The sequence below is a fragment of the Athene cunicularia genome (genome assembly GCF_003259725.1).
Source record: "Athene cunicularia isolate RWA chromosome 13 unlocalized genomic scaffold, athCun1 chr13_part1, whole genome shotgun sequence".
In the NCBI taxonomy this organism is placed as follows: Eukaryota; Metazoa; Chordata; class Aves; order Strigiformes; family Strigidae; genus Athene; species Athene cunicularia.
The window spans coordinates 18,708,964-18,734,617 of NW_020799117.1; the positions used below are offsets into that span (position 1 = coordinate 18,708,964).

Below are 25,654 nucleotides of genomic sequence, written 5' to 3' on the forward strand. Positions count from 1 at the left end.
TTCCCCCTCACCAGCACGCTGCTGGCCCTGAGCTACCCTTGCTCGGGGCACCTCCACGTGTTTCCATCTGATCTCCAGAACAATTTCTAGAGCTTTCCTCATATGACTTGTACAAGTGACAGACCCGAGATTCCTTCTGGGAGCTGTGGCACGATGACCTCTGGCTTTTGGCAGACACCCACCACGGCCCCTCACTGCTCCCCAAACCCTGCTGTGCCGCTTGCTGTGGGCTTCAGCCCCAAATCCCCCCACTGCTGCCTGTCCCCAGCAGAGGGGCCAACTGCTCTGCTCAGCGCCCACCCTCTGCCTCATAAGTGGTTCACTGTTACCTTTCCATCGCTCACCTCTCGTGTACTTACCTCTGCAATCGTGAGCAGAGCATCCCCTGGCACACGGCCCCTGCAGTGAGTGGCTGGGGTGGGTTTGGACATGCAGAGCCACAGCAGAGCAAGCGCATTGCTACACGGTGTCCCGCAGCCCGACCCCTGTCCCTGCAGCCCCCAGCTGCCTCCAGGGAGCCACGGGCTCGGGTGCAGGGCAGAAGTGCTCAGTGCTCTTCCCTGACACCAGCAGCAATGCTCAGGGCCAGCGCGGCAGTGGGGAAGGGACGGGTCCCCAACACCATCCCCTGCTGGGCCTGAGCGCGACACCCGCTGCCTGCAGCACAGCCCCCACCACAGCGTGCAGCCGGGTCACAGCACTGAGCCTCTGCTGCTGCAAACAGGGCTGTGAAACCTGGAAAACCCTGGGACTGGCCTCCAACTCAGCAGCTGCCTGGCTCAGCTCAGCAGTAGGGAGGACCAGGAGCACATCACCCCACGCTTAGCGCCTGCTCTTGCCTGCCTGGGAATCCAGGGACTGAGCATCTGAGCATCTCTGTCCACCCAGCTTCTCCCAAGCTCTGCCCAAGGGGCTGCCTTGACCCACACCAGCACCTGGGCTCTGAAATCTGCAGCCCTCCAACCCAGAGAGTGGACTTAAACCAGCAAAACTATGAATTCATGAGTTCCAAAATAGAAAAAAGTGAGAAAACAACCACTACAGCCCTGCCTGGAGTTTGCAGTTCAGACACATTCGAAGCACGTCGCGCCTGCACAGAGGAGGGCTCAAGGGAGGTTCACCACTGTGCCCTGAAGGAAGTTTGCTCTCCCCTGACCCAAACCATTTTGCTCTCCCCAGGGCAGTTCCAGCCTCAGAGGCTCATTTTGTCATGCTCCCTGCACACGTGTCTGCACACTTCACTGTAAAGCCTTAGGAAGAAAGGCCAACAAGTCATTTCATGCGCTTCCATAATTCAGCCCATCAGATGAGAGACCCTTCAAAACAGTTATTCATAGTTGGGCAAGTGCTTCCAGAGTCACCTCGCTGCCAACGAGGCAGTGTTAGAAGCGACACTTGTACAGCTATCACTCAGTGTCGTGTGTGCTACCCTGCTGTAGCATAAAAGCCACAGCAACGGCACTGAGGCAACATGGAGCAAAACATCTCAAGAAGGGAGAAAGGAGGCACCACACGGCTGCTGGGCTGAGCTCACCGTGGCTCCAGTCGCACAGCCTGGCTGAGAGAGCACCAGAGCTCCAGGCAGGGAACAGGACAGGGGGTGCAGGGCTTGGCAAACAATTAACCTTGGAGGAAATCATTAGCTGTAACAATATTTTTAAGTTTTTAGTTAGCAAAACTTTGTTATGAATTTCCTAACGCTATTCAAGACAAGGTTGTACCTCGTACTTTACCTGTTATAAGTGGGCAGCTTAAGAAGCCATTCATATGCATGTAGCCAGAAAGATCCGTTCCAGAAACATGTGTTACTCACCCTCCATCTGACACGAGGAGTTGGAAAGGCTTTGGGACAGGCCTGTTGCCTTCACACCAGATTAAGCGCCTGATTAAAAGCTCCCAGTTCCAGCCTAATGGTTTGATGTTTGCCCAGCGTGAGCTGCAGGACTGTGCTGGGCAGCCCTCGCAGCTGAGCCGGGCAAGAGCAAACACCTGAACCCCCCGTGCCCTGCAACTGCTGCCCTCCCTGGCAGGCCCTGCCCCACGGCAGGAGATGTGGCACCATCAGCCTCCACAGAAATACAAGTGGCTCACGCAGGACAGGAAAGCGAGGTGCTCCTCTTCCTCCAAGCGCTCCCTGCACACACTGCCATGTATCCTGCCTTCCCATCACCCTCTGTGCCCCTTCCCACAGACCCAGCAGTCCTCCTCTCGCTCCCCAGTGGGGGCTTCTCCATCTCACAACTGCCCAGAACAAAAAAAAACAAAACAACCCAAAAAGCTTTTGGAAACAGTGAGAAGCAGAGGTAAATGAAGAGCGTACATCTGGGAAGAAAAAACATGCTGCAGCAGAGGAGAGGTTCAGCAAAGTCAAGCAAAAACTTGGGCCCAAAGCACTCAGCTCTGCACCAAGGAGAAGGCTGAGGGCAGGACTGTTTGTAGGATCAGGCCCAAGCACCTCCTGCTCTCCCTCTCCCTGCCTCCTTCAATCACACTTTCTACTGATTAATTTGACTGAAGTGCATTTGTACCAATCAAACTCAACACAGCTCCGACCTCGCCAGCCAGCCCAGGCTGAGCTGAGTCCCATCTCAGATGAGCCCTTCTCCAGGCAGCAGGTCTGCTAAACGGTTACCTCACAGTGCTGGCATGGTAGGAGAGCCAGGAGTGACTTCCCTCATGGACACACAACAGCAACCAGCCCTAGTGAGAGACAGGCAGCCCCCTCCTCCGAGTGACAGAGCCAGGGGAGCCACAGACACCAAACCTTCTCACTAAGAGTTACAGCTCAAGTACGACAGCCCAGTCTGCTTCAGCCTCTTTGATGAGAGTTTTAAAAGAATCTCAAAAATAATGTATAGCTCTCCGTTGAGCCCTTGTCCCTCCAATCCTCTTGACAAACAATACCCACAGTGTGCCGAGAGAAGCAAACCTACTGCTGCCCACGAGATAAACCAACACACAGCACGAATCAGGACAGTGACGCAGGTCCTGGTGAGCTCCCACCTCATCACCCCAGGGCAGAGGGACCTCGCACGCCCCATCACCCCGTTGCAAAGCCCAGGCCCTTTCCCAGCACCTGGTTACCCAAGGGGACCAGCAGTTTGGAGCAAGAGCAGCCCGGGTCCCCTTGCCCCCGGAGCAGCAGCGCCCAGCAAAGCCCCGTGCTGCTGCGCCTGGTGGGGCACAAGCAGGGTGAAGGCTGGCAGCCAACGCTGCCTCACACCCTGCAACCTCAGAAGGCTCCACGGCCCCCAGCTCCCCCCTCCTCGCCCCCACGCTCTCAGGGTGTCACACAGCGCCCAGGACTGTGTATTCCTCCCAACCTTTGGTGGGAGGGAAGAGGCAAAAGGGGCCCCAGACCACACCAGGATGGGTGGGAGCATCCAGCAGAGGTGCCTCCACAACAGCACTATGAAGTTCTCTGGTGAGAATTAACAGATGACTGTTAAACAGGCTACAACTGCAAGGAAAAACCCAACAAAATAACCAAAACCAAAGGCCACCCAGGTAAGATGGAATTTTAAAGTTTGACCTCAAAGTTTATACTCCAGATTTGAGCAGATGTATAGCAGAGCTTTCATCGTTTATTTGGATAACGATATTCAGCCGGACATTCACAGCCCCTTTAAATAGTTCAGAGAGGCTTCACATTTTACAGTGCACTTCTAGCAGAAAATACATGAGATTTTACTTGCTTTCCTCTCACCAAAGTGCAGCTACAACCTGAGCAGCAGCAGCAGTATTGCTTTGAAAATTATCATCCAGTGTCAGAGTGGGCCAAGAAGAATAAAAAATGATCCACATTAGAGACATATTGAGGACTGAATTTGCCAATACTTAGGCAGAACTTCGTTCATATTCTTAGCACAGGGTCTACAGCACCTCTGAAAACATTAAGGTTAGTTCTTCCAACATGCAGCTCACCAGAAATAACACCTTCAAGAGAAGATCTCTGGTGAGCGCCACCGCCAGCACACAATGCCAGCTCAAACCCTGCAGAGATGGCTGGAGCGCAATGATTTAACAAGACCTTTTCAGCCCTGCTGCCCTCACACCTGGACCTTGACAAGCCACCAAGACACTGGCCCATGCCCCCATGCTAATGGCCCGAGGCAGCAGCAGAGGATCTGCACAATCCATCACTGCTGCTCTGATCGTTGAGAAAGGAACTGGAGCCACTCATCAACCACGGAGCAGCAGCAACTTCCTGAATTGTTGAAAAGCAAACTTAACTCACAAATAAAACTACTGACAGAAGAGCAGGGGGATAGAGGGCAAAGACGAGAGCTTTGAATTGCTTATTCGCACTAGTCACTGCATATTAGCTAAAGAAAACCCAAGAAAAGGCTTTTCTAGAGACAGAGGTAGCATGGAAGACCCTTTCCCTGCACAGGGCTCAGAGCATGAACATGGATTGCTTTAGCAATCAAACAAATGGGTAATATTCTAAAAATTTTATCTGCATTCTTGATAAAAGAAAAAAAATTCTTCTTAGGATGTTTCTGCTGACATGTGACACAAGCGCTGCAGCACAGGGGAGGGGTTCAGTGCTTCCGAGCAGCTGAACCAGCCCAGCTCCGCTTCCCACCGCGTCCTGCTGAGCACACACCACCTGTAACAAGCCGCCTCGGAACCGGGCGCAGCCGGGCCACCGCAGGCGCGTTTTGCACCCAGAGTAGCTGCCTGCCTCACGCTGGGCTCTGCTGAACGACTGGGCACAGGCACCCACAGGCTCTGCCCCAGCACAGGCCACCGCGCCCCAGCACGCGCTCCGAGTCAGCGCAGCCAGACACTGAGCCTGCATTAACTAATGCAGAATACTGACGCTGGGTTAGATGACATTATTTATCCATTTATTTGACAAATTAAGTTCAAACTTTTTTTTTTATTAAGCACATTCCACAGTACAAAGCTTTAGATCATGAACGATATCTGTACAATTTAACAGTTTCAAGAAGCTGTTCATACACCAACTTTCCAAACAGATAATTGGCAAACATAATTACAAGTTAGAATTAGACTATCCCAGTGCTTTGAAACATTAATATAGCAGTAATGTACAGTTGCTCAATTATGGTTAGCAAACAAAGTCCAGAGCGCAGCCAGGATCACTACCATTAATCCCAGGAGTCAAGTTCCTTGGGTGCCAATCACAAAAGTCCACTGCTATGTTACACAAAGCACAAAGAAGTTTAGACTGCATGTTCAAATACCATTATCTCCCAAGGAAAAACATGAATTTAAATCTTACACATGCATTTTTTAAAAAAAAAAAAAAAAAAAAAAAAGAAGACTCCATTCTTCGGAAACAAATACCTTTTTCTTCAGGGCTGCGACAGATTTTTCTTTTTAAACAGTTTAATATTAAAGCTATTAGATGAGAGGGTAAAGTAAGACACTTTCACGAACTACTGTCAAGCTTACCAAAAAGTGATCTTATGGACGCTTAGGAACGTGGCTTTCATCTTCTGTATTTCATCACATTCGGTCATCTCGATGAAAGAAATATTGTTGTAGTAACACGTAAATGGGAGTTGAACTTAAACACTGATCCCAACACCTCTCTCAATGTGAAGGGTGAAGAGGAGAAGACCTGAAGTCACACTTCAGTGACGGCTGGGTTATGCCTCAACGCGCGCTGTCTCTGAATTCCCTGACACAGAAGCGATGGGGCTGAGCACGGCCGTCCCGCCAGCAACGCGGGCACCAGCCCTCGGCCATCCCCCAGCCTTTCTGATTGTAAAAGGAGAAAATGCAAACCCGAGAAAGTGCTGCCAGAGGACAAAAAATACATGACGTACAAACGATCAAAGGAATGACAATACACTTCTGTGCCAGCACACATCTTCCCCAAGAAAACAGGCAGATTTCACGCTCAGCTCGACTGAAGCATTAAAGAAAAGCCACCGACAGGTGTAGTCACACACTGCTAATGCTGATAAAAGTCATGTTTGCATTTATCCATGTCTTATTCTGACATAAGAAAAATGCAGTAGCGTTTGTTATGACCACATAAATTAGACAGGAGACTATGACAACATAAGAACCTACTGAGACTTCCTAATGCAAGCATGCTAATGAAGAGGGACCGTGACCAGGACACTGCAGCATGGTCACAGCTGACAGCTACGGAAAAGAAAACCAGCACAGTAATTAGCGTGGTAACCAGAGCATTGACTTGAAGGGACCTCCACTCCACGGTGAGGAAGTGTTACAAATCAAACATAAATAAATTTAACTTTGGCCCATGGCATCTTCTCCATTGAGCAGCCGAACTAATGCTAAAGAAGGACATCAGTAGGCGTTTGTGAGGACCTACTGGTGTTAAAAGAAAGACATCTGTAAATACTGTGGCACAAAAATAAAAGATACAGAACATAAATTAAACATTTTTTAATTTTTAAAAAGTTTAGAAATTACATTTTAAAATATGTAGTTCCCATTAAAAAAATCCTAATGAATACTGAAAACCTCCTTTTGCAGAGAAAATGTCTAGGTAACTCATATTAACCCCTACAGTGCCAGTAGTTAGAACATCCTGCTGCCAAGTGCTACCACATTTTGTATTAGTGTGTAGTGTCAGGAAATCCTGACTCCTAGCACCTGGAGGTTACACTGTTATGTACATTATATCTACATGCTTATACAGTATTTGAAATGAGGCAAGCACACATGGAAAGGTTTTACTATACCAAACATTAGGAAGCGTAGGACGGCTGTAGTACAGAGCACAATTAAAAGGAAAAGACAGTGCTATACACTAGTTTAGATAACCTAGCCTGAATTACAGGTAATCTTTAATTTAAAAGAAATTATTGGTGCAGAAACAAGTAAACGGTAATCCAAAAATATTACTGAGCAATTCAGAAATATTTCTAAGAGTCCAACGTACACTCCTATCAAACAAAACGGGCTCTGAATCTGTCATGAGAGTAAAGTCTAAAGGACAATGGTGACTTTGAAAGCAAAGCTCTGTACATTCTGGGTATGTGTTTGGCACCCAATTTTCATTGGAGAATGTTTTTTCTTTAAAGTCAGACAAAAGTGCAAAGCAATATAAATTAGGCCAAGTCCTTTCTTGACTTCTGATTTATTTCTGAAAAACAAGCCATCAGAGTTCGGTTTCTACGGACAATTTACATGTGAAGCTTTGGATTTCTCATTGCAGGGAAGGATAGGCTTCTGAAATTCATCTACTCGAAGTCAGTGAATTTGTAGTAAATTCAGAGACGACCACTGAGAGCAGGAAAGATTAAGAAATTTAGATAGAGAATTGTGCTGCTTTGCATCTACACAGCATCTAGAACCAATTCTGACTTTAGTTGTCAATCGACATCTTCAGGCATGTAGTAGCCAAAAATCCAGTAGTTCAAGACTGTGAAACCCTGAAAAAGAGAAAAGACAAGCTGATCTGACAGAAGATACAAATAAAAAAAAGCAACATCTGGAGGAGGTTAAGCCCACACCATCTTTTGCACTCCAGGCTGAAACTAGGAGGGCAAAATACCTGTGAGGAGTGCATGCTTATGTGACACATTAAAGGGGGCTGTTAAATACTTCCCTTTGTGCTAGAATTCCTTCCTTCAAGGAGAGGTGCACCTCCACAGGACATTTCTTCCTTGTACAACATGCTCTGAATTCAGTTGAAGAGCAAGATTCTCAATGGCACCGCTCCTCGGGGGCTCACCTATAGCTTGGCAGTTTTCTTACGTGTAGTAAGAACCAAAAACACTCTTACAGGTGAACCACAAACTAGTCTCACTAAATGCTGAACACTATTTACTGAAACACTGACCTACATACAACAGCAAGAAAACTTTCATTTCTTCTCCACACTGCAGAGGAGCAACTTTTACACAGGATGCAAGTTCAGTTTCTTGAACACATGAATTTTTAAGAAAACAGACAAAAAAACCTCACATAGTTTTATATTTCAGTTACCTTTTCCAGCCACATGACTCCATTATTACCCTGGAGACAAGCGCAAGTTCTTGAGTGTAGTTAAATATGAACTTTCATTTTACCTGCCACTTCCCAAAACCATTTTTATGGACTACGGAGAACTACCCTCTTCTGATACGGAATTTCCATGAAAGGTTAAAACTTCTTTAGGCACTTCCCCCTGACTTCCCTTCCCCCAGCCCAAGGCCTAGTGCTTAATATAAAAATATTAGACTATCATATGGTAACAATTTTTATCATGTTACAATAAACAACAGGAATTCAACAGAAAGCAATAAAACTCTCGCAGTCAACTGCCAGGACTGTCAAAAATGATCCGCTTTGAAGAGGCATAACATTGCAAGCCTTGTAAAAAAGTGTACAAGGCTGCTTCAAAATTCAGAAAACTATAGTGCTTGAAAGCATATAAAACTGTTTCATTAAATGTCATACTGAAATATTAGCTGTTTGACCATAATTTTATGTAGATTTATGTTTTTTGGATTCTGAAGTCAAACAAACCTGTCAAAAAGTGACATCACAGCATCTCTCCTATATAGGAAATAATTATTAAGGGACTGTCATTATCAACACCAACAACTCCCAGGATATGGAGGTCTGCGTGGTTTCAGTTGTGCGTCATGGGACAAGTCAGACATAAGCCGTGCAAAACTGTCAAGTGTGCAGAATTTGAACGGAAGAACATGCTGCCAAAGGCATTTCATATTTCACTGACAAATCTCAATGACAGTGGGTCTTGTGGGCCACATGTGGCAAGACCGGAAAGAAAGACACCAGAATACTGCTGGTCAAGCAAATTGATAAAAATTTTATTCAAGCCCTAATTTCTTCTGTGCTTACGACATTCTATGTGCAGCTTTTCCATGAATCAAAATGAATAAAAGAAGCTTGCCAAATTTTTTATAAGAAAAACAAAACAAAACAAAAAGAATTTGGCAGTCTCAAGTTATCTTGTAAGTTAAGAGAAGAAAGGACTGGTGTATTAACTGGAAGACAGATGGAGATTGTTCCTAAAACTACTGTCATCCTCTCACACAGCCTATTCTATTTGCCTGGAAAGGCAAGGAAAATAAATAGAATTACCCAGAAAGGAGGAAAAAAAGTTTTCCATAGAGAGGGAAAACCATTCAACCTCAACAAGCCTTGGGGTTTCCACAGCAGGTGGTCACTCAGGTATGGACCCAGGTGGCACAGAAGCCAACAGCAGTATCTCTGTCTTAAAAGGAGCCGGACAAAGTCCCTAGGGACATTACCATCAGCGACAGCATCAAGCTTTCCACAGCAAGGAAGCAAGTGTATCATCCTGGATCAAACAAAATAATTTTGAAGTGGAAGTCACTGGTAAGCAGCACTAAAGGACCTGGCTCTCTGGGTAGTTCCAGGATTTATCTTGCAGAAAGTTGTATCTTTGAGTCACTTCCCTATCCTGTACAAACATTAAGTTTAGCAGTTCAGCCTTTTCACATTTCTGTTGTCCTACTGCAGTCAGGATAAGGAAGCCCACGAGTTCTAGAGAACTACCCCTGCAGCATTGTTCTTAAAATGTGGTTTTAAGAGGAAGTTTCATTAATTGCTGATTCTGCACCCTAGCTCATCATCATAGCATAAGACTTCTTCCTTAATTATGGGCCTAACTATATTAACTAATTACAGGTTCAGAAAGACAGGCAACTCAGTCTAGCAACGGCCAGCTCATTCAAACGTAACGAGCCAACAGATCCAAGTGTCATATCGAGAGAGGACATTATCTTGGCCTTTTTGAGAATGAGTAGGAGTTCAGTTATAGGAAAGGCAGCCAACGCTTTCCTGAGGAACACTTACAGGTGATAGAAAACTAATTTTTAAGAACCAGCATCTCAAAGAAGCAAAGTGTGTCTTGTCTTCACAAGGGAAGGTAATTCCTAGCCAGAAGCAGAGATCCTACAGAAAAGAGCGGAAAAACCTGAGGACCTCACTGCCAGAGCAGAGGTAAGTATATACAGATAGATAATGAAAATCCATGCTTCCAAGAAGACAGGGAAAGCTTTTCCCACAGTGTTTAAGCAAACTATCAATTATCTACTTCAAATAAAATAAATCCTTCCTGTTGGGGCAATGTTACTCCCAACTCCTCTTGCTGCGGTGTCTCCACTTCCTTGGAAGCATCCAGTCTCAGCACTGGCAGACAGGGGACTGGAGGAAGGGGCGACTGCTCTGCTTTAGTAAGGCAGTCTGTTTCCAAGTCCCAGCATTCACAGCTATTTATAGTCTGAAGTGCAATTGTTGGCAGAAATATAGATGACATAAGAATCCACTGTCCTAACAAACAGATCTACAGCAGAGCTTTTACCCACCGTGCTTCGAGAACTAAATGAAGCTGACTTGCAGAAAAATGGAAACAGAATAGGCAAAGTTCATGTGCACCATTTCTGACAGCTCTGAGTTGTCACATTGCCTAACATGACGTAATTTTTAGTTCTGAAAGCCTTCCCTACTATTTGTGTATCACAGAACTGCTTGTTTCTGATGAGAATTTGTCCTCAGTTTATGAGAGATGCATTACAATGCTCATTACAAAGCTTCATACTGTGAGCAGATGCATCAAGAACTCTAAAAGGCTCTGATTTCACAGGGTATCTGGAACCCTGCGCAATACACTGTCTCCTCAATTTCCATGAATGTTGTGAATACACAGTAACTTTCCATAAAAAACCTGCAGTACCCATTTATAAACAGGAGGGATTATAGAAGGGGGTAAGATAACATGACAAGTTTTATAAGCTGAAGCATGACCATACAAAGACTAGAGAGTGAAAGAATGGCATAAATAGGTTTTATTTTCTTAAGGAAAACACCAGCTTGTTGTTTTAACTAAGCCAACCTGCAGGCAGAGTAATAATTTCAGATATTTATAATAGATCCGATAAAAAGAGGGAGACTTACCTTCTGAGGGTAATAAAGTGCAGACTGTTATCTGGAGATGTAAGTGTATGTTCTAGATGGAGAGCGGGTCTCATTCTGGGCACTGGGTGGCACATTTAAGAAATCCCAAATCAGAATTGTATCATCATGGGAACTACTAATGATCTGAAATTCATCAAACTGGAGTCTAAAGACACGTCCTGAATGTTCCTGTGAGCAACATGACATCGGTTAACAAGGCAAAAAGAGTAACATTTCATTACATCTATACTCACATGTGTATCTACACACAGAATGGTCTATTCAAACTCTGGTGTGCTGACTAAGAAACCCTTAGTTATAATTTCACTCAAGTTTAAGAGAAGCAGATATTTATGTAGGCTTTTTTCAGCAAAACACAGGGCTTCCAAATCCAGTGTGTGGAAACCCTGAGCCTCCCCTGAAGGGGCCAGCCGTAGAGGCTGAGATTATTAAAGACAAAAGCAGTCTATCAATCAAGAAGCAGCAATTCAGAAGATTGGCCAGCACTGACAAGATGCCCAAGCTCCTTTTCTTACATAACATTTGCATTCAACACTGCTGCTAACTCCCTTTTTGTACAGCCCTAATACACCACATCACAGCCGCATGCAGGACGCGCTGCTGACAGGATCATTGCAGCTCACTAGTCAAGATGACTGCTCAAACGCTGCCATAAGAAAGGGAGGTGGGGGATACGTGCTCTGTCAGCTCTTTCAAGAAATCTCAAAATAGCTCTGAGGCCCAGAAAAGGTTGTCCTCTTCGTCCTGCTTATCCATTTTTAATAAATTCAAATTGAATATGCTACTTTCATTAGAGAACTAACCGCAGGTGTCAGACTGATCTCCAAACTATAACCTGAGCTACCGTATACCCAACAGAAGGAAAATGATTCACTTTTTCAGTAAAACTAAATACACCATATTCACATGGAATAAAAGAATAGTTAAATCCCATCTCTGTGCAAAGACTACTGAACAGAAAGAAAAATTAGAAGTCTTCCTAGCCACGTAAGAGCTTATTTAGGTGTTGGACAGACCAAGCACATTCTGAATGAGCCAGTTACCATCATATAGTCAATAACTCTGGGGTGCTACTATCTTCTCAAACTGACTCCTGAAGTAAAATTTCATGTAAGTTTCAGTGAAAAGAACAATGAACTGATTTCCCCGATCTATTTTTAATTGTCTATTGCCATAAACCAAAACCCTCACTAGAAAGAAAAATATAACTTAAGTAACAGCCTTAAATCCGATAGTCCCCTGAAGAGATTAGAGTTCCTGTGGTAATCCATCTGACTCAACCTCCCTCCCCTCTTCACATCTCTTCCCTCCAAACTGAAGGGTTAGGAGAAAGATTTGGGAAAGGCTCACAAAATTCCTCCCCCCGTTTTTAATAAGAGGAAATTTAAAGCCAGTCCCACAATGACATTAGGGAAACACACCAATAACAAATTATTTGATACAGTGTCATGATGTTTAGGGTTGGGTTGTTTTTTTTTTTTTAGAGTATCCAAGCATTTCAACCTAGAAAAACTTGATCTTTCTGTTAAGCTCAGATCCAAATCATTCAGGATATAACAATATATATTTTTTTCTTTATTCTTAGAATAAGCAGCAGCATAGGCTTTATAAAACATCCCAAGTTTCTCACCTATCCCACTATAATGTAATAAAATGCCTCTGACTTACACATAAGATTTCAGATAACCTCAAATGAATTAATTTTACATACCACTAATGTACGCAAGCATAATGTACTTGCTGGGGCACGAGGGTCAAGAGCAGCTTGCAAGTCCCAGACTTTAATTTTGCTATAAAGTAAAATGAGAAGGTCATTATGAAAGCATTGTTTCAAGAATAAGCAGAGAAGAAACATCTAAAGCAATGGAAAGCACACCAGATTTTCTCTAGATAGTTCATCAAGATCAAGCAAAATGTTAAATTCTACTTTCTCTAAAACACTAATGCTAAATCTCATAAAAACACAGATAGTTTTGTATTTGTTTTTAGCAGCAAATACAGTGATGACTTTGTGATGGACCAAATGGGTTGGTTATATGAAAGACAAATTGACTATGTATACACAAGCCATTCTGGAACTGCATCTCAAAAGCTCACAGCACTACTGATGAGGTGCAAAGTTCCAGTGGGAATTAAGCTGGGTCTGCCAACCCCAGTGAAACACTAAACCCAAATAAAAGGCTAGAGACAGACACAGTTCAACAATTGTTTTCAGTAACTTTATTGTTCACTGGAAGTATAAATCAGGCAGAGAAAGAAACAGACAATTTGGCCATGGATGTTAGTTATTGTGAATCCACTACATACCAAAAATACTGAGCAGGTTAGAAGCACTAAGCCCTCAACCCAACAGAAATGGTCACTAAAAACTTCTGAGAGCCCCACAAGATATATTTACACTTGCAATAAACATTTTCAGTGTTGCTGTCTCATAAAAATAGAAAGCCTAAACTACTCTAAGCACACAGGACCTCGTGCAGACCAGTTCCCAAGAGAAGAAACAAAGGAATGTCACTTCAGCCAAACAAAAGTTTACTTTCTACGGAAAGTCAAGCTTGAGTGATAACACAATTTAGGAGTGTGATAAAGAGCACCAGAAAAGCAGTTTCTTGGCTCCTTAGAACTGTAGTCTGCTGCACTGACATGCTCAAGCAGAAGCCATTCAGTTAAATATTGATCCACTAGTCAATTCAGAAAAGAAACCTTACACAAGAGAATACAAGGCTCAATGACTTTCAGAAGATGCTTTGCTAAGACGTAAAACATACCCATCGTAGGCTCCACTAACGATCCTCTTATTGTCGAACCTGATGCATCGAACCAGTTCTTCGTGGCCTTCTAATACTCTTAAACAGGCACCACATTCAATGTCCCATAACCTTAAGAGAACAGAGGAGAAAGTCTTTGAGCACTCCAGGTTGAGCACTGTCCCTTAGCCTCACACGCAGTGATTTAAGCGACTGAATGGTTCTCGTGGGAGACATGACATAATTTGCTTTAAAAGGCATGAAAACCATGAGATGTTCCTTGCATGCAATTCAGAGATAAGCCTCTGTTGCAGCTGCAGTATATCAAAATTAACTCAGTCATTCAAAATTACCTACAAGTAAAGGTTGGATACATGTTAAGTCATCTTGGGAAACTTTAATAAACTCTATTCTACATAAAGCAATGATTACAGGTTCAGAATGTAGTTAAGAAAACCAGTTACCAATGTCTTCCTCATCTCTCCAAGTAGAGGACAAGGTGATGAAATAGCAATAGTTAAGAAGCTTTGTTTACCTTTGACATAAACCTCTGCGTCCCACTTCACAGAGGGATGTGATATATTTACTCTCACATTGAGTTAGTTTCATTCATACATTATCTGCTCCAATCGCAAGACATTCCAAGGATGTTTTGCACATGCAGCAGTGCAGGACAGCATCAAAGGTCAGGGGAAATCCTATTTTCACACACACAAACGTACACTATTACATACTGAGAACAGCTTGTGGGCACCCACCTAATGGTATTGTCTGAAGATCCACTGACAACTAGTCGATCCCTGTACTGGAGGCATGCAATGCCACGCTTGTGCCCATTTAGAGTACGAACAAACTCGCAGGTACTTGTACTCCAGACCTATGAAACAAGATAAACACTCCTCTGAGAATTACGCCCAAACAAGGTTTTTGAATTTCAATACAAGCCGTTGCAAATTCATAAACAGAATAGGTCTGAGGCTGACTGCTGCTGGACAATGGAATGAAAACTTGCATAGTATTTTATAGGCAAAGAGTGGGTACCTGGCGTTAAGGCAGACTGGTGCTATGGGGACCTATCAGTGATAAGAGCTACGGGCACTGCTACTGCACACTGAGTCAAGGAGAAAAGTTGGGGGGAGTTGTATATAAAACATTTTCAGGTGGTAGACACTGCCCAAATGATTTCAAAAACTTGATTACACTTGAATCTTGTTAAGTTAGCAATCATTTTTAAAAGTAGAAGTTATCACACACACAAAACCCCCACATTTTTTTAATCAAAGAAATTGCTAGCAATCTACTAGTAAGAGAAGGCCAAACCCGTGGCTTATAAAAGTTTGGTGGCCGCTTCCTTCTTAATGTCAAATGATTCAATCGACTTTGCCCATTTTTAATGAACTGTAATTAAAGTTGTAACGGAGAGTATCCAGTGGCTCATTTTCCAACACAGAGTGCAGCAGGATCTCCAGCAGATATATGGACATTAAACTGCCAAGAGCTTTTTGGCACAGTCTAAGGTAGAGGGAAGGGTGGAAACGCCTTTGTTATATTAATACACTCTGGGTAACTTCTGGTATGTAATAGTCTTCAAATACAGCCTCTTAATTCTTCAAACATGGCAAAGTCTGGTTGAGCTGCTGGGAAGATGTGGTGAGGAAAGGCAACTGCTGATAAGTTTCACGTCTGGAGCAAGACTGCCAATTGAAATAAAAAACACTGCTTGGGAAAAGGCACAAAATGTGCCACATTTAACAAACAAACCGATCTCGAGACTAGAGTTCAAACAGTGAACGGGCTTTATTTTTTTGCAACTGTACGACAGAAGCCACAAAAATGTTACGAGCCTAGTTACGCGCGTAAAGACATTAACAGCTAGCTAGAGGAAGCGGCAAGCTGAATGGTAAAGGCACAGAACTGCTTACGAACACCTTGGCTACTCAGAGTTGAACAATGCTCAGAAGCTTTTCTGGCTCAGTAGGCATGCAGGCCTGGACCAGAGCTCTGCCAACTTACTTTAATGGTCCTGTCACCTGACGCTGACACAATATACTTGTCATCGAAGTCTACCACGTTAACAGCAGCACGATGGCCAACTAACACACGGCGCAGGGTGATGTCAGTAGGTGATGCCATATCCCAAACAGCAATTGATCTGTCCTTCGAACACGTCACCATTAAGCCGTTACTGAACCTCAGATGAAGCACTGCCTCATTGTGATGAATCAATGTGTTCAGAACTTCACCTGTATTTACATCCCAAACTCTGCAAAAGAAAACAATTTTATTATAAATGAAGAATGATGGCTGTACATGGTAAAAAGCATAAACATGCATAAGTCTGCTACTACCTAATGGAGAGCTATCTGGTTGTTTAGGGCTTGGGGAAGGCAGGAAGATGGGTGCTGGGGAAGTATCCTAGTTCATATCTCAGACTCACGAGCAACAATTAACAGCAATGAACAATTAGGCCAAGAAACGCCTAAGCTGGGACCACTCTTAATAGAAAGAGCTGCTTAACAATTCTACAACTCTCCAGGATGACTAAAGCTTGTACAATGTATAAATTGATAGAGCAGACCAAAGCAATTACTATCCAATATGGGGGTTTTTTTCAATTCATTCAGATTCTGCACATGCCAGTAGCAACCAGGATGCAGCACTCTCCAGGGCTACCTAATAGCTTACATGAAGTGAAAAATCACAATTTGTAATACCTGAAGGGTGTTAAGATCAGCTCTTAACTTTTGAAAAGCTTCATAGAGATTGACATTGGTATACCAATGCAAGATACCAGTGGAGATAAGACCCTTCCACTGAACTGCACCTGATCACCTTTATATTGGATATCTACTGACCACTGATACCATAAAAGAATTTAAACTCAGTATCATCAAAATTGCAGTCAGACAAGTGTTCCATATATACCAAATACCCTTTCATTAATAGTCATAATTAAGAGATGTCAGAAGGGTACAAGAAACCCTAAATGAAGAAATTATTGCATAGTTGGCCATCAGCCATTCTACAACTTCAGGATATGCCTTGAATCACACAGGTCATATTTCTTCAGAATTCTAACACTAAAGAGACAAATATGGAAAAAAAAATGTACTGAACATGATGATTTGCCAAGTATAAGTATCCTGGTTTTGGAATAAGAGTATCACATTCATATTAGGGATGTTTCCTGATATTTAGAGATTATTGTAAATATTCCCAGCCCCGATACCGAAATGATTTCTGTGCAAAAAACTTAACACTCACCTCACTGTAGAATCTGAAGATCCAGTTACAATGACTCTTTCATCATACTGCAGACAAAGAACTGAGCCAGTATGTCCCGTTAATACTTTCAAACATTCCAAGCTTGTTTTGTCCCAAATCTATTAAAAACAAGAAGCACACTGCCTTATCAAGATCAAGAATATGGATCCAAGACTTGAACATTGCCACAACTGTGAAGGAATAAAACTAGAGATAGCAGGGAGAATCCATGGGCAGTTAGCCTGTCCAACCAGTGGGCCTGCCCTCCCTTCTAGCTTAAGGAAGTCTTGATGCAAGTTTTTGACAGAATAGTGAAATAAACAGTGATTATGAAAAGATAAAAGCCTGTTTTTCAAAAGGAAATGCCATGGACGATTAGCACAAAAGCAACCTACTAGCATGAAAGTAAACTATTAACAATGGCACAGCCAAGGACAGTGGCACACGCAGCCTACATTCATGTTATGTGAACACTGATTTCACAAGCATTTCTTTGTGGTCAATAGTATTGATCTCCAGCTGGCAGCCCCCAAAGTTTCCAGAGCAAAGTGCAGGTGAGAACCTTGTCAGGCTACAGAAGACATCCCACCCTCATAAACCCTGCACAGATAAATACTGTCCCACAAAGAGACAAGAGAAATCAAGGAAACACAAGCAGCTAGCTTGCCAAGGCAGAATTACCCACTTTGCTCTAGGGAAAAAGTGTTTACCTTAATGGAGTTATCTCGTAGGCCACTGATAATCTTTTCGTCATCATACTGTAAACAGTAGACACCTTTGCTGTTTTCAGAGCGGCACTGAATCCTCTGCAAATTATGTCGCCCACATCGCCAGTTAGATTCTATAGTCTGACAAGAGGAGAAACAATCAGGAGTTAAGCACAAGGCTGAATGCTTGAGCATGACTCCTCCAAAACATACACAGCAATCTTCCACTTTTATGTACTTCATCCTTAAATCTGAAACACATGAAACTTAAATGATCTTTTCTCCCTCCCTAATAAAAATACACAAAATACAATGAATTAGAATTAGGACCTTTATAATTTGTCATAACAAAAGCTGTGTTCAGTGGTGAAAATTATGGTCAGCTAACCTTAATGATAATTTCCAAAGGAGCTATTAGAGAGATACATTTCATAACAATTCAGTTCCACCCCATATTTACACAGCCACCTGACATAAGCAGCCAAGATTAAACCAAAAGTTCACACGGTGCCCTGTTTGGCCTCACCTCAGTTACTAACGTTACAGAACTGCTGCGTCCAACAGGGACGTGATGGGAGTGCTGGGACCCTTCCCTCCCCTACCCAGTCATTTTACCTATTAACTGTTATTTCACATCTTAAAAAGGAATTTTTCAATATGAAAGCCGCCTCTAAGCACCGCACAGCCTGATAAAAATAAAACTGAACAGGAACTATAAGATTTCAAATAATCCCTCCCCTTCAAATCTGTAAGTATAATTCTCAGCATTTTCATTCTGGGAGATAATTTTAAGGAAAGAGACCTGACACACCTTAAAAAACTGCAAAGTATTCACAGCAGAACCAGGATGATTTCCATGTTTTAATCAGCTTTATTACTTGTAAGACAAAGAACACTGGTTTCAAAGAAATGTGGGATTTTGGATAGGAAGTTCATAAAAACAAGAAGAGAACTGGTGTGCTGAACTCCGGGCCAACACCTGCAGTACCTAGACAGGCTGAGATGCTTTCCGTCTTCCAGTATAGGCATCAGAATAGGCTATTTATTTAGCTATTTCCCTGGGATCCCCCCCAAATACTGTATGGAAGCCTGGGGAGAAGCTGATCGATTGCCAGTTTGTTTGGAAAAACATACTTATAACCAAATCCTAACTTTCTAAGCAATAACAGGCACCTCTGCAGCTCCTCCGAGACTGGAAAAAACTGAAATGCTTATTAAAGACAAAAGTGCAGTGTGACTATGACATCCCAATTCTAGGAAACCATGTCTGCTCCAAGGGAAAACTAACCTACCACTTTCTTTTCCATGCATTTGCTCATTCAATTGTCTCCCGTTATGCAATTTGGAGAGAATTATACATAGTTATAACACAAACCTGATGTGCCACAGGAATTTGTCTAAATCATAAGTACTAAGAGATGTTCTAGAGGAGCATGCTGACAAGTTATTCAACCTCTCTCATTCTTTTCCAATTTGGTGGGGAAGCTAATAAAATTAAGGTAACAAGTCATCTGTCAGTTTGGGATCAGCTTTTCTGGCCAGCTAGTGCACTGCTGATTGTCAGAGCAGGAACTTGGGCTTAAAATGTTCAAATCTGACACTGTACTGGTTCAGCCTTGGACTCCTGCCTTGAAGGTAGTAGACTGCTGATTATGCTGCTTGCTCAGCATGGGATGGAGGTTTTGAGGAGGAAGGACAGACAATTCTCAAGCTTTATCTGAAGATTTATCATCCATGCTAGGAAGGCAGAACTGCACCTCAACTTCTTTGCTGCTACAGAGGTGACCCTCAGAAACATGAGAGAATTTTAGACATTAATAGTGTGAATCAATATAATTACAGATCTGAAGGCTTAACAGTTAAAAAAGCAATACTGACACTGAAGAAACAGAAGATAAAGCATCACAGATTTTTGACTTAGCCATTTTAACTAGTTTTAGAAAACATATACATTGAGATATTCAATTCCACGAAGTCTTAAGGGACAGTTTCCCTAAAGCAATGTTCTTGGACAGATCTGAAATAAGCAGTTGTACATAACACGTGCCGGATTACTCCAGCTGCTGTGTGCTCAAACGCCACTTGAGGCACCTTCGCACCTCAGCTTCCTGCAACGGTGATTACCTATGGCTACAGAATACATTAAGAACACCAAAAATCAGAAATTTTGCTTGTAACAGTTTCCTAAACAAAACAGCAGTCAGTAAAAGTATTCTCACCAGACATTCAGGATGCTAGCTGGCTTAATTCTTAGAAGCTCGTGATAGGAAGCTCCTTAAGTTCCCCAGAAGAAAATATTGGCTTCAAATAAAAGAAACTAAAGTATTATTAATATCTATGTGAAGGCACGATAAAGCACTAAGTCATATGCAGGTGCACACTTTAATTCTGTGAATAGATGTCATTTCATTTAGACATTATACGGTGTGGCTACTGTGGGAAAATACTTCATGTTTTTTGAGAACTTGTAAAATCCCCTTACACTGCGTAAATTTTCAATATGCTGGGAAAGTAGCCACAATACACAGAGAATATACAGCAGCATTTCAATTGGCAGTAGAGTGAAAACAGATGTGGACGTATAGAGAAATAACATTATTTTAGATGACTAAATACGGCTGAGTGGGTGGGCAACCTGGAGGACCCTCCGAAAAGAAACATGTTTAATACAATACTGGCAACCACATTAAAGCTTCTTGCTATAGGAAATTTCTGGTTGTTACTGAATAGTGCAGTTAGTAAAAAATCTTCATCTGCAACCTCCTTTCAGGAGAGATCTTAATAAACCATGTATACACCGAGTAGGTAGGCAGGCATAGACAAGGGGAGGAAAAAATTCCTGTGGTTTACAGACTGTTACAAGCATCAGGGAGCCAATAATGAAGGGACACATGGTTTAATTGCATATTTATGGTACCAAACCTAATACCAATATATGCCACACTCACTACTGTATTTTCTACAGATCCCCTCAAAGTTTCCAAAACGACTTTCTCTAAACTTAGGTTTCACAAATAAAGGCAAGATGTTGCAGAAAAAAGTTTCTCACACTTTCCTAAAAGCTCACTAGAGCACCAGCAGCAAGTAGCTGACAAATGCTGTATAACCAACAAAATCTGGACATACAAGGGATAAAGACCAAGCACAAAGCCAAAGCATCTGCCACAGCAGGAGAGCCATTTGGCAGCTGAAGAAATGCATAAATGGATAAAAAAAGGCATTTTGAAAGAGAAGTACACATAGAAAATAGTCCAAGATGTAGATGTATAGCCAAGCCTTGACCATGCCAGAATATGTTCACTGGTACAAAGACGCACAATAAAAAAAGATGCAATTCATCTGGATTAACAACTGGAACATTAAGTATACATTGGAAGTGTTAAAGATAATCTACCAGGAATGGGGTTTTTTCCCATTTGATAATGTACACTGTGTTCAGCTCCTTGGCTAAAAATTGCATTTTTATCCTTGCGACTGTTATTGCAGAGTAAGTGGGTTTATCTTAATCCCATAAACCAAGGAGTTTCTGTTCCCTCTGAATACACAGTTCTGCAGGACAAATGGCACAGAAAAAAAGGAAAAGGAACATACACATGTTACATAGGTAGGGATTTTTCCTAAAGTATTAGGCATTCACACCAGGGGCAGTTAAAATCCAAACCTTTGTTGTTCACATGCTTTCTTCAAAGAGAAAAAAGAAAACCCCTCCTAACTGTGGCAGAGGAAAGGCAGAAGCAAAAGAACTTGGGTCATCAGGATAGGGAGGGCTTAATATTTTGTTCATTATAAAGTTAAGAGCGTTTGATAAGCAAAGACAAAATGACAGCCTGGCCACAGCACCAGGCTTCCCTGCACCTTTCAGATCTTTCCTCTCTTGGACTCTCTGAAGATGCTATAACCATTAGGGGAAAAAACCCAGCATCAAGTTCTTGAAGGAGTCCCTGGATCCTGGTTTGAGTCTGAAAATCACTGCTGGGTCTCCAAGTGGCTGTTAGACAGTGAGGACCAAAGAGCTTTTGTAGCATCTGTATCAGCCTGAAGGAGAAAGGCTACATGATCCTTATTACCTAGAAAGCTTGAACTGGTCTTCATGAGGAAACTGCAGAGAGCTAGCTGTCCTGTCAGCACCACAACAGCATAAACCACAAGCTTTCTGACCACATAGGGATGACTGCCTCACAGCAACAGATGACAAAACGTGTCAGCAGCAAAGCCTCTTTCCAAAGCAGCCTGCAGAGGTAGGAAAACCCCGCACGTAAAGAGCATCACCACCTTTCTTGGGAGTGTCATCACTTCTCTAAACCACTGTTAAGGAGTAAAGTGCCCGTGGCAGGCTTGTAGCAGCAAACACTAAAAACTCACAGACCACAGGAAGTGGATCAGCACTGGGGCAGGTATTGTATGTGGACAGCAATAAAATCCCTGCACCAAAGCAGTATGGCAGAAAAAGTACTTGCACTGTATCCAACATCCCCTTTGTAAACCATAACTGCTCCTTAGACCAGATGCATAATGGAAATTATAAACAAATTACGTGGTCAGTAAGGTCCACAGAGCTTACATCTCAACAGAGCAGCTGAAGAGGTTTGGCTGCAGGCATGGTACACCTGATTACACATTCACTAGACTTGAGCATAGCATCACCTGAGCTACTGAACATGTCTTTGGAAGCGAGCAGCAAGGTATACAGATGTCCACACCAACATCTTGAACATACACTGGCACTACTATTAGAAGAGAGAACACCAAGTGCTGCAAACCATACATCACCGCATCTTGCCATTTATTATCCTACTGTTACAATTAAGCATATTGCCTTTCCCTACTAATTCTCTTACCCTGTTTCACAGAAAAGCTGAACCAACGTGATTCATCATACACTACAGGACTCAGAGTGACTAGATTTTTACTTTACTCTTAAAATGCCTTGAAATGTGGAAGGCAGCAGCTATACAACTGAGAGCTGCATGACACTGTGTCCTTCATGTGACAGCTGCTTAGTGTTGAAGTTAAAATCTGTACACTACTGATCCGAAAATGCAGGCATGACTGCTCATCTAAGGAATTTGCATATTCCACTGCCAATAATTCTTCGGATTTTAGATTATTCACAATTAAAACTGAGAGTCCAAAAGAAAACAAAAAGTTACATGGAAGAAATTGTTGCCATGTTACAGAGCAAGAGGCAGTAAACAGTAACATAGTAAATAAATGCAAGGAAGTAAAGCTAAGCAAAGATTAATTCAAAACAGCAATCAACTGATTTTTGGTATTTACCTCATTTCATGCAAACAGAAGTCAAGTAAGAATAAAAACCACCTTCATGAAGAATAACTGAAGCAAGTCTAACAGAGAAATAGGGATTCACTATACCCCACCAACATGTAACATATGCTAATTTTTATACATATGTATGTATACATTTAAAGTTCAGCATGCATTTAATACAAGCAGAAAGGCCCACTTTCACAAAAGAAAAAAATTGAAAAAACTTCCAATAACTGAAAAGCGGGCTTCTGGCTTGATTTATAAAAATCACAGTATACTCAGGCTATGTTTTGAAGAACAGCCTGAAATCAAAGTGAGGCCAAAAAGCTAGAAGTGTACTACTGAGAGCCACGCTATGTCTGAACACTACATGGGGATTTCAGATCAGTTTGGGGTAAAATATCATGTTTAGTATGAACTCCAAGACCAAAAGAACAGCCATAAACACTGAAGTCCAAAAATCTAAACAACTCTAGAGAAAAAGGAATGGGAAGCTTTTCCTAGCAAGTGGTACAATTAAATCATGATTTCTTGGCAGAATTCAAGACCTAAAAATTAAGTTCCTAATGTTTACAGCTGCTTAGATAAGATCCAAATGTGGACAATATAAATTGATGAAGTGTTGTCTCTTTCTACATGCGATTGATCCAATATGTATGAAATTGCTCAAACATCCACCAAGTAAAACTATTCCTGAGTCTCGCTGCAGCTTTGCTGAAACCTTTTGAAAGACACATTTAAAAAGAACAAACTTACGATGCTGAGCACAATAAATCTGGACAGTAGAATATGCTAATGTTGTACAGAATAAAAGGAGAAGACTTGCAGAAACTGCTTTAAAGGCCACTGAAATACAAGGAATCACTGTGGGAGAAAGCTGACAGTGTAATTCTGACCATTTCATCAAGTATGAAGAAAAGACAGCATGTTCTCTGAGTGTCAAAAAGGTGTTATACAGCAGAGAGAGCTTAGGCAAATCAGTTAAAAAGGCAACATGAACTGAAGTTTCAGACCTAAAGAACAGTAATTCAGTATTAGGACTATCTCACTGCTCCGATTGGTGGTGGAGCCTGATTTGTTGAGGGAGACAGAACTGACTGCAGAGATAGGACATGACACTCTGATTACTCCCATATAGATAAAGTGTAGCTATATCATGTCCCCATGCCCTGCCCCATGCATCTGTTACTGGATGCTGTCAAGAGACAGGATGCTGTGGTAGCCAGACCTTGATCTAACTGCTACAGTTGCTATGTTTCTCCAGGGAGGGAGTAACAAATCCTCTCAGGAGAACCTGTAACTGGACGATGCAGATGAACAAAGCAGTTGCTCTTTCCTGAAAGGTCTGCCTTCTCTGTCAAGCACCGCTACAAACGCAGCCACAAAGCACGAGATCCCAAAACAGATTCAGGGGCAGCGTCTGATAAAGAAAACCTATTTCATCTCTGCAGCTGCAATGATCACAGTGACACTCACTGATGGGTCTCCCTGGTTTTCTCTTAAAGGATCCCCATTTCCACCAACTTCCATCAACTAGGTCTAACACACTTAAGAGTCAGATTTCAAGCTTTCAGGTTACAGATACAACATCAAAATATACTAACTTTAAATGGACTCCTGCTTACACCAAAATGATGAAGTACTGCTGTCAACTTCCAGATCTAGAGAGGAAATGTTAAAAATACAAGCCAACAGCAATGAAAAGAGAACAGTCCTCTGAGGCACTTCAGTGACACACGCATCTGGACTATACACAACACCTGATGAAGAACAATGCTGCTGAAAAACAAAGTTATTGCACCTTTTAGGTTCCATTGGAGACAATAACTAAGTTTATGCACAACACCATAAAAATACAAAGTTCTGTTTAAACAGGTAGTTATCAGCCCCTCTCAGAGTATAGAGACATTCAAAGTACTCAAATGGGAATAATAAATTCCTCTTTCAAATCTGCAGACGAAAACCAGCAGTCTCAGTTTGCCCATTTGTGAAGAAAAGTAGATGTGACCTGCGCAAAGTGAACAACAAAAGCCAAGCCAAGGATCCATTCCATGCTAGGGGCATCCAGAAGGAGTCTTCTACCCCATTCAGATGCAAGAGCTGAAATCTGTGCCATGCAGAACAACTTTGTCCCTGCTGCTCAAAAGTTTCTCTTTCCTTAACTAGTTTCATTTTTAAGAAATCCCTTTTGGAAAGTGCCTGTGGCGTACAGATTTCACAGGCTGGCTGAAAAGATTTCTAGGCTTATAATGCTGATCAGATTCTCCACACACATGCCCATAAAATTTCTCAAGCATCATAATTAGAACAGTACTAAACAAACCCATTTCCCTCAGAAATTATACACTGCAACTTTCATGAACAAAGATCTCCTAATGCTGGCAGTGACAGGGTGAGAACTGACTTTTTCCCCCTTTTCAAACTTTCACAATGCTTTAAAATTTTAGTTCCAGTCCCTAAAATCTGAACTTTTTATAAATTCAGAAGAAAGGTGGTGTTTATCTGATGGCCTGGCACCACATTTTCCTACAATCTTCGGTAAAATCGTATTTTAATTCTCATCTTAATTAGGTGGACCTAAGTCTCCATGGAAACAAGATGAGGGCACTTGCCATGTGCCTAAAGATAAGGGGAACATTTATGAAATAAGTCTTCTCAACCCATCACAAGAAACAGATACTTGTGCTAATCCTGAGGGGAAAACAGAATAGTTGGCCAAGCTTCACAAATAATATGGAAAAAATCCAAGGACTTGGGGTTCTG

General features: G+C 42.4%; 1 protein-coding gene across 4 annotated transcripts in view; it reads right to left on the reverse strand.

Annotated features, from left to right (window-relative positions):
• Window positions 1-4,868: 4,868 nt before the first annotated feature.
• The window catches only part of FBXW11 (F-box and WD repeat domain containing 11), a 67,623-nt gene continuing 46,837 nt past the window's right edge, over window positions 4,869-25,654 (reverse strand). For all 4 annotated transcript variants that reach the window (XM_026858028.1, XM_026858031.1, XM_026858030.1 and 1 more), the window contains 8 exons: window positions 17,627-17,764; window positions 16,917-17,035; window positions 15,666-15,915; window positions 14,411-14,529; window positions 13,674-13,784; window positions 12,617-12,695; window positions 10,885-11,073; window positions 4,869-7,385 (listed from right to left, as the gene is read on the reverse strand). In XM_026858028.1, the coding sequence (XP_026713829.1) occupies window positions 10,912-11,073; window positions 12,617-12,695; window positions 13,674-13,784; window positions 14,411-14,529; window positions 15,666-15,915; window positions 16,917-17,035; window positions 17,627-17,764 (978 nt within the window). In that variant the 3' untranslated portion in view covers window positions 4,869-7,385; window positions 10,885-10,911. The remainder of the gene's footprint in view (window positions 7,386-10,884; window positions 11,074-12,616; window positions 12,696-13,673; window positions 13,785-14,410; window positions 14,530-15,665; window positions 15,916-16,916; window positions 17,036-17,626; window positions 17,765-25,654) is intronic.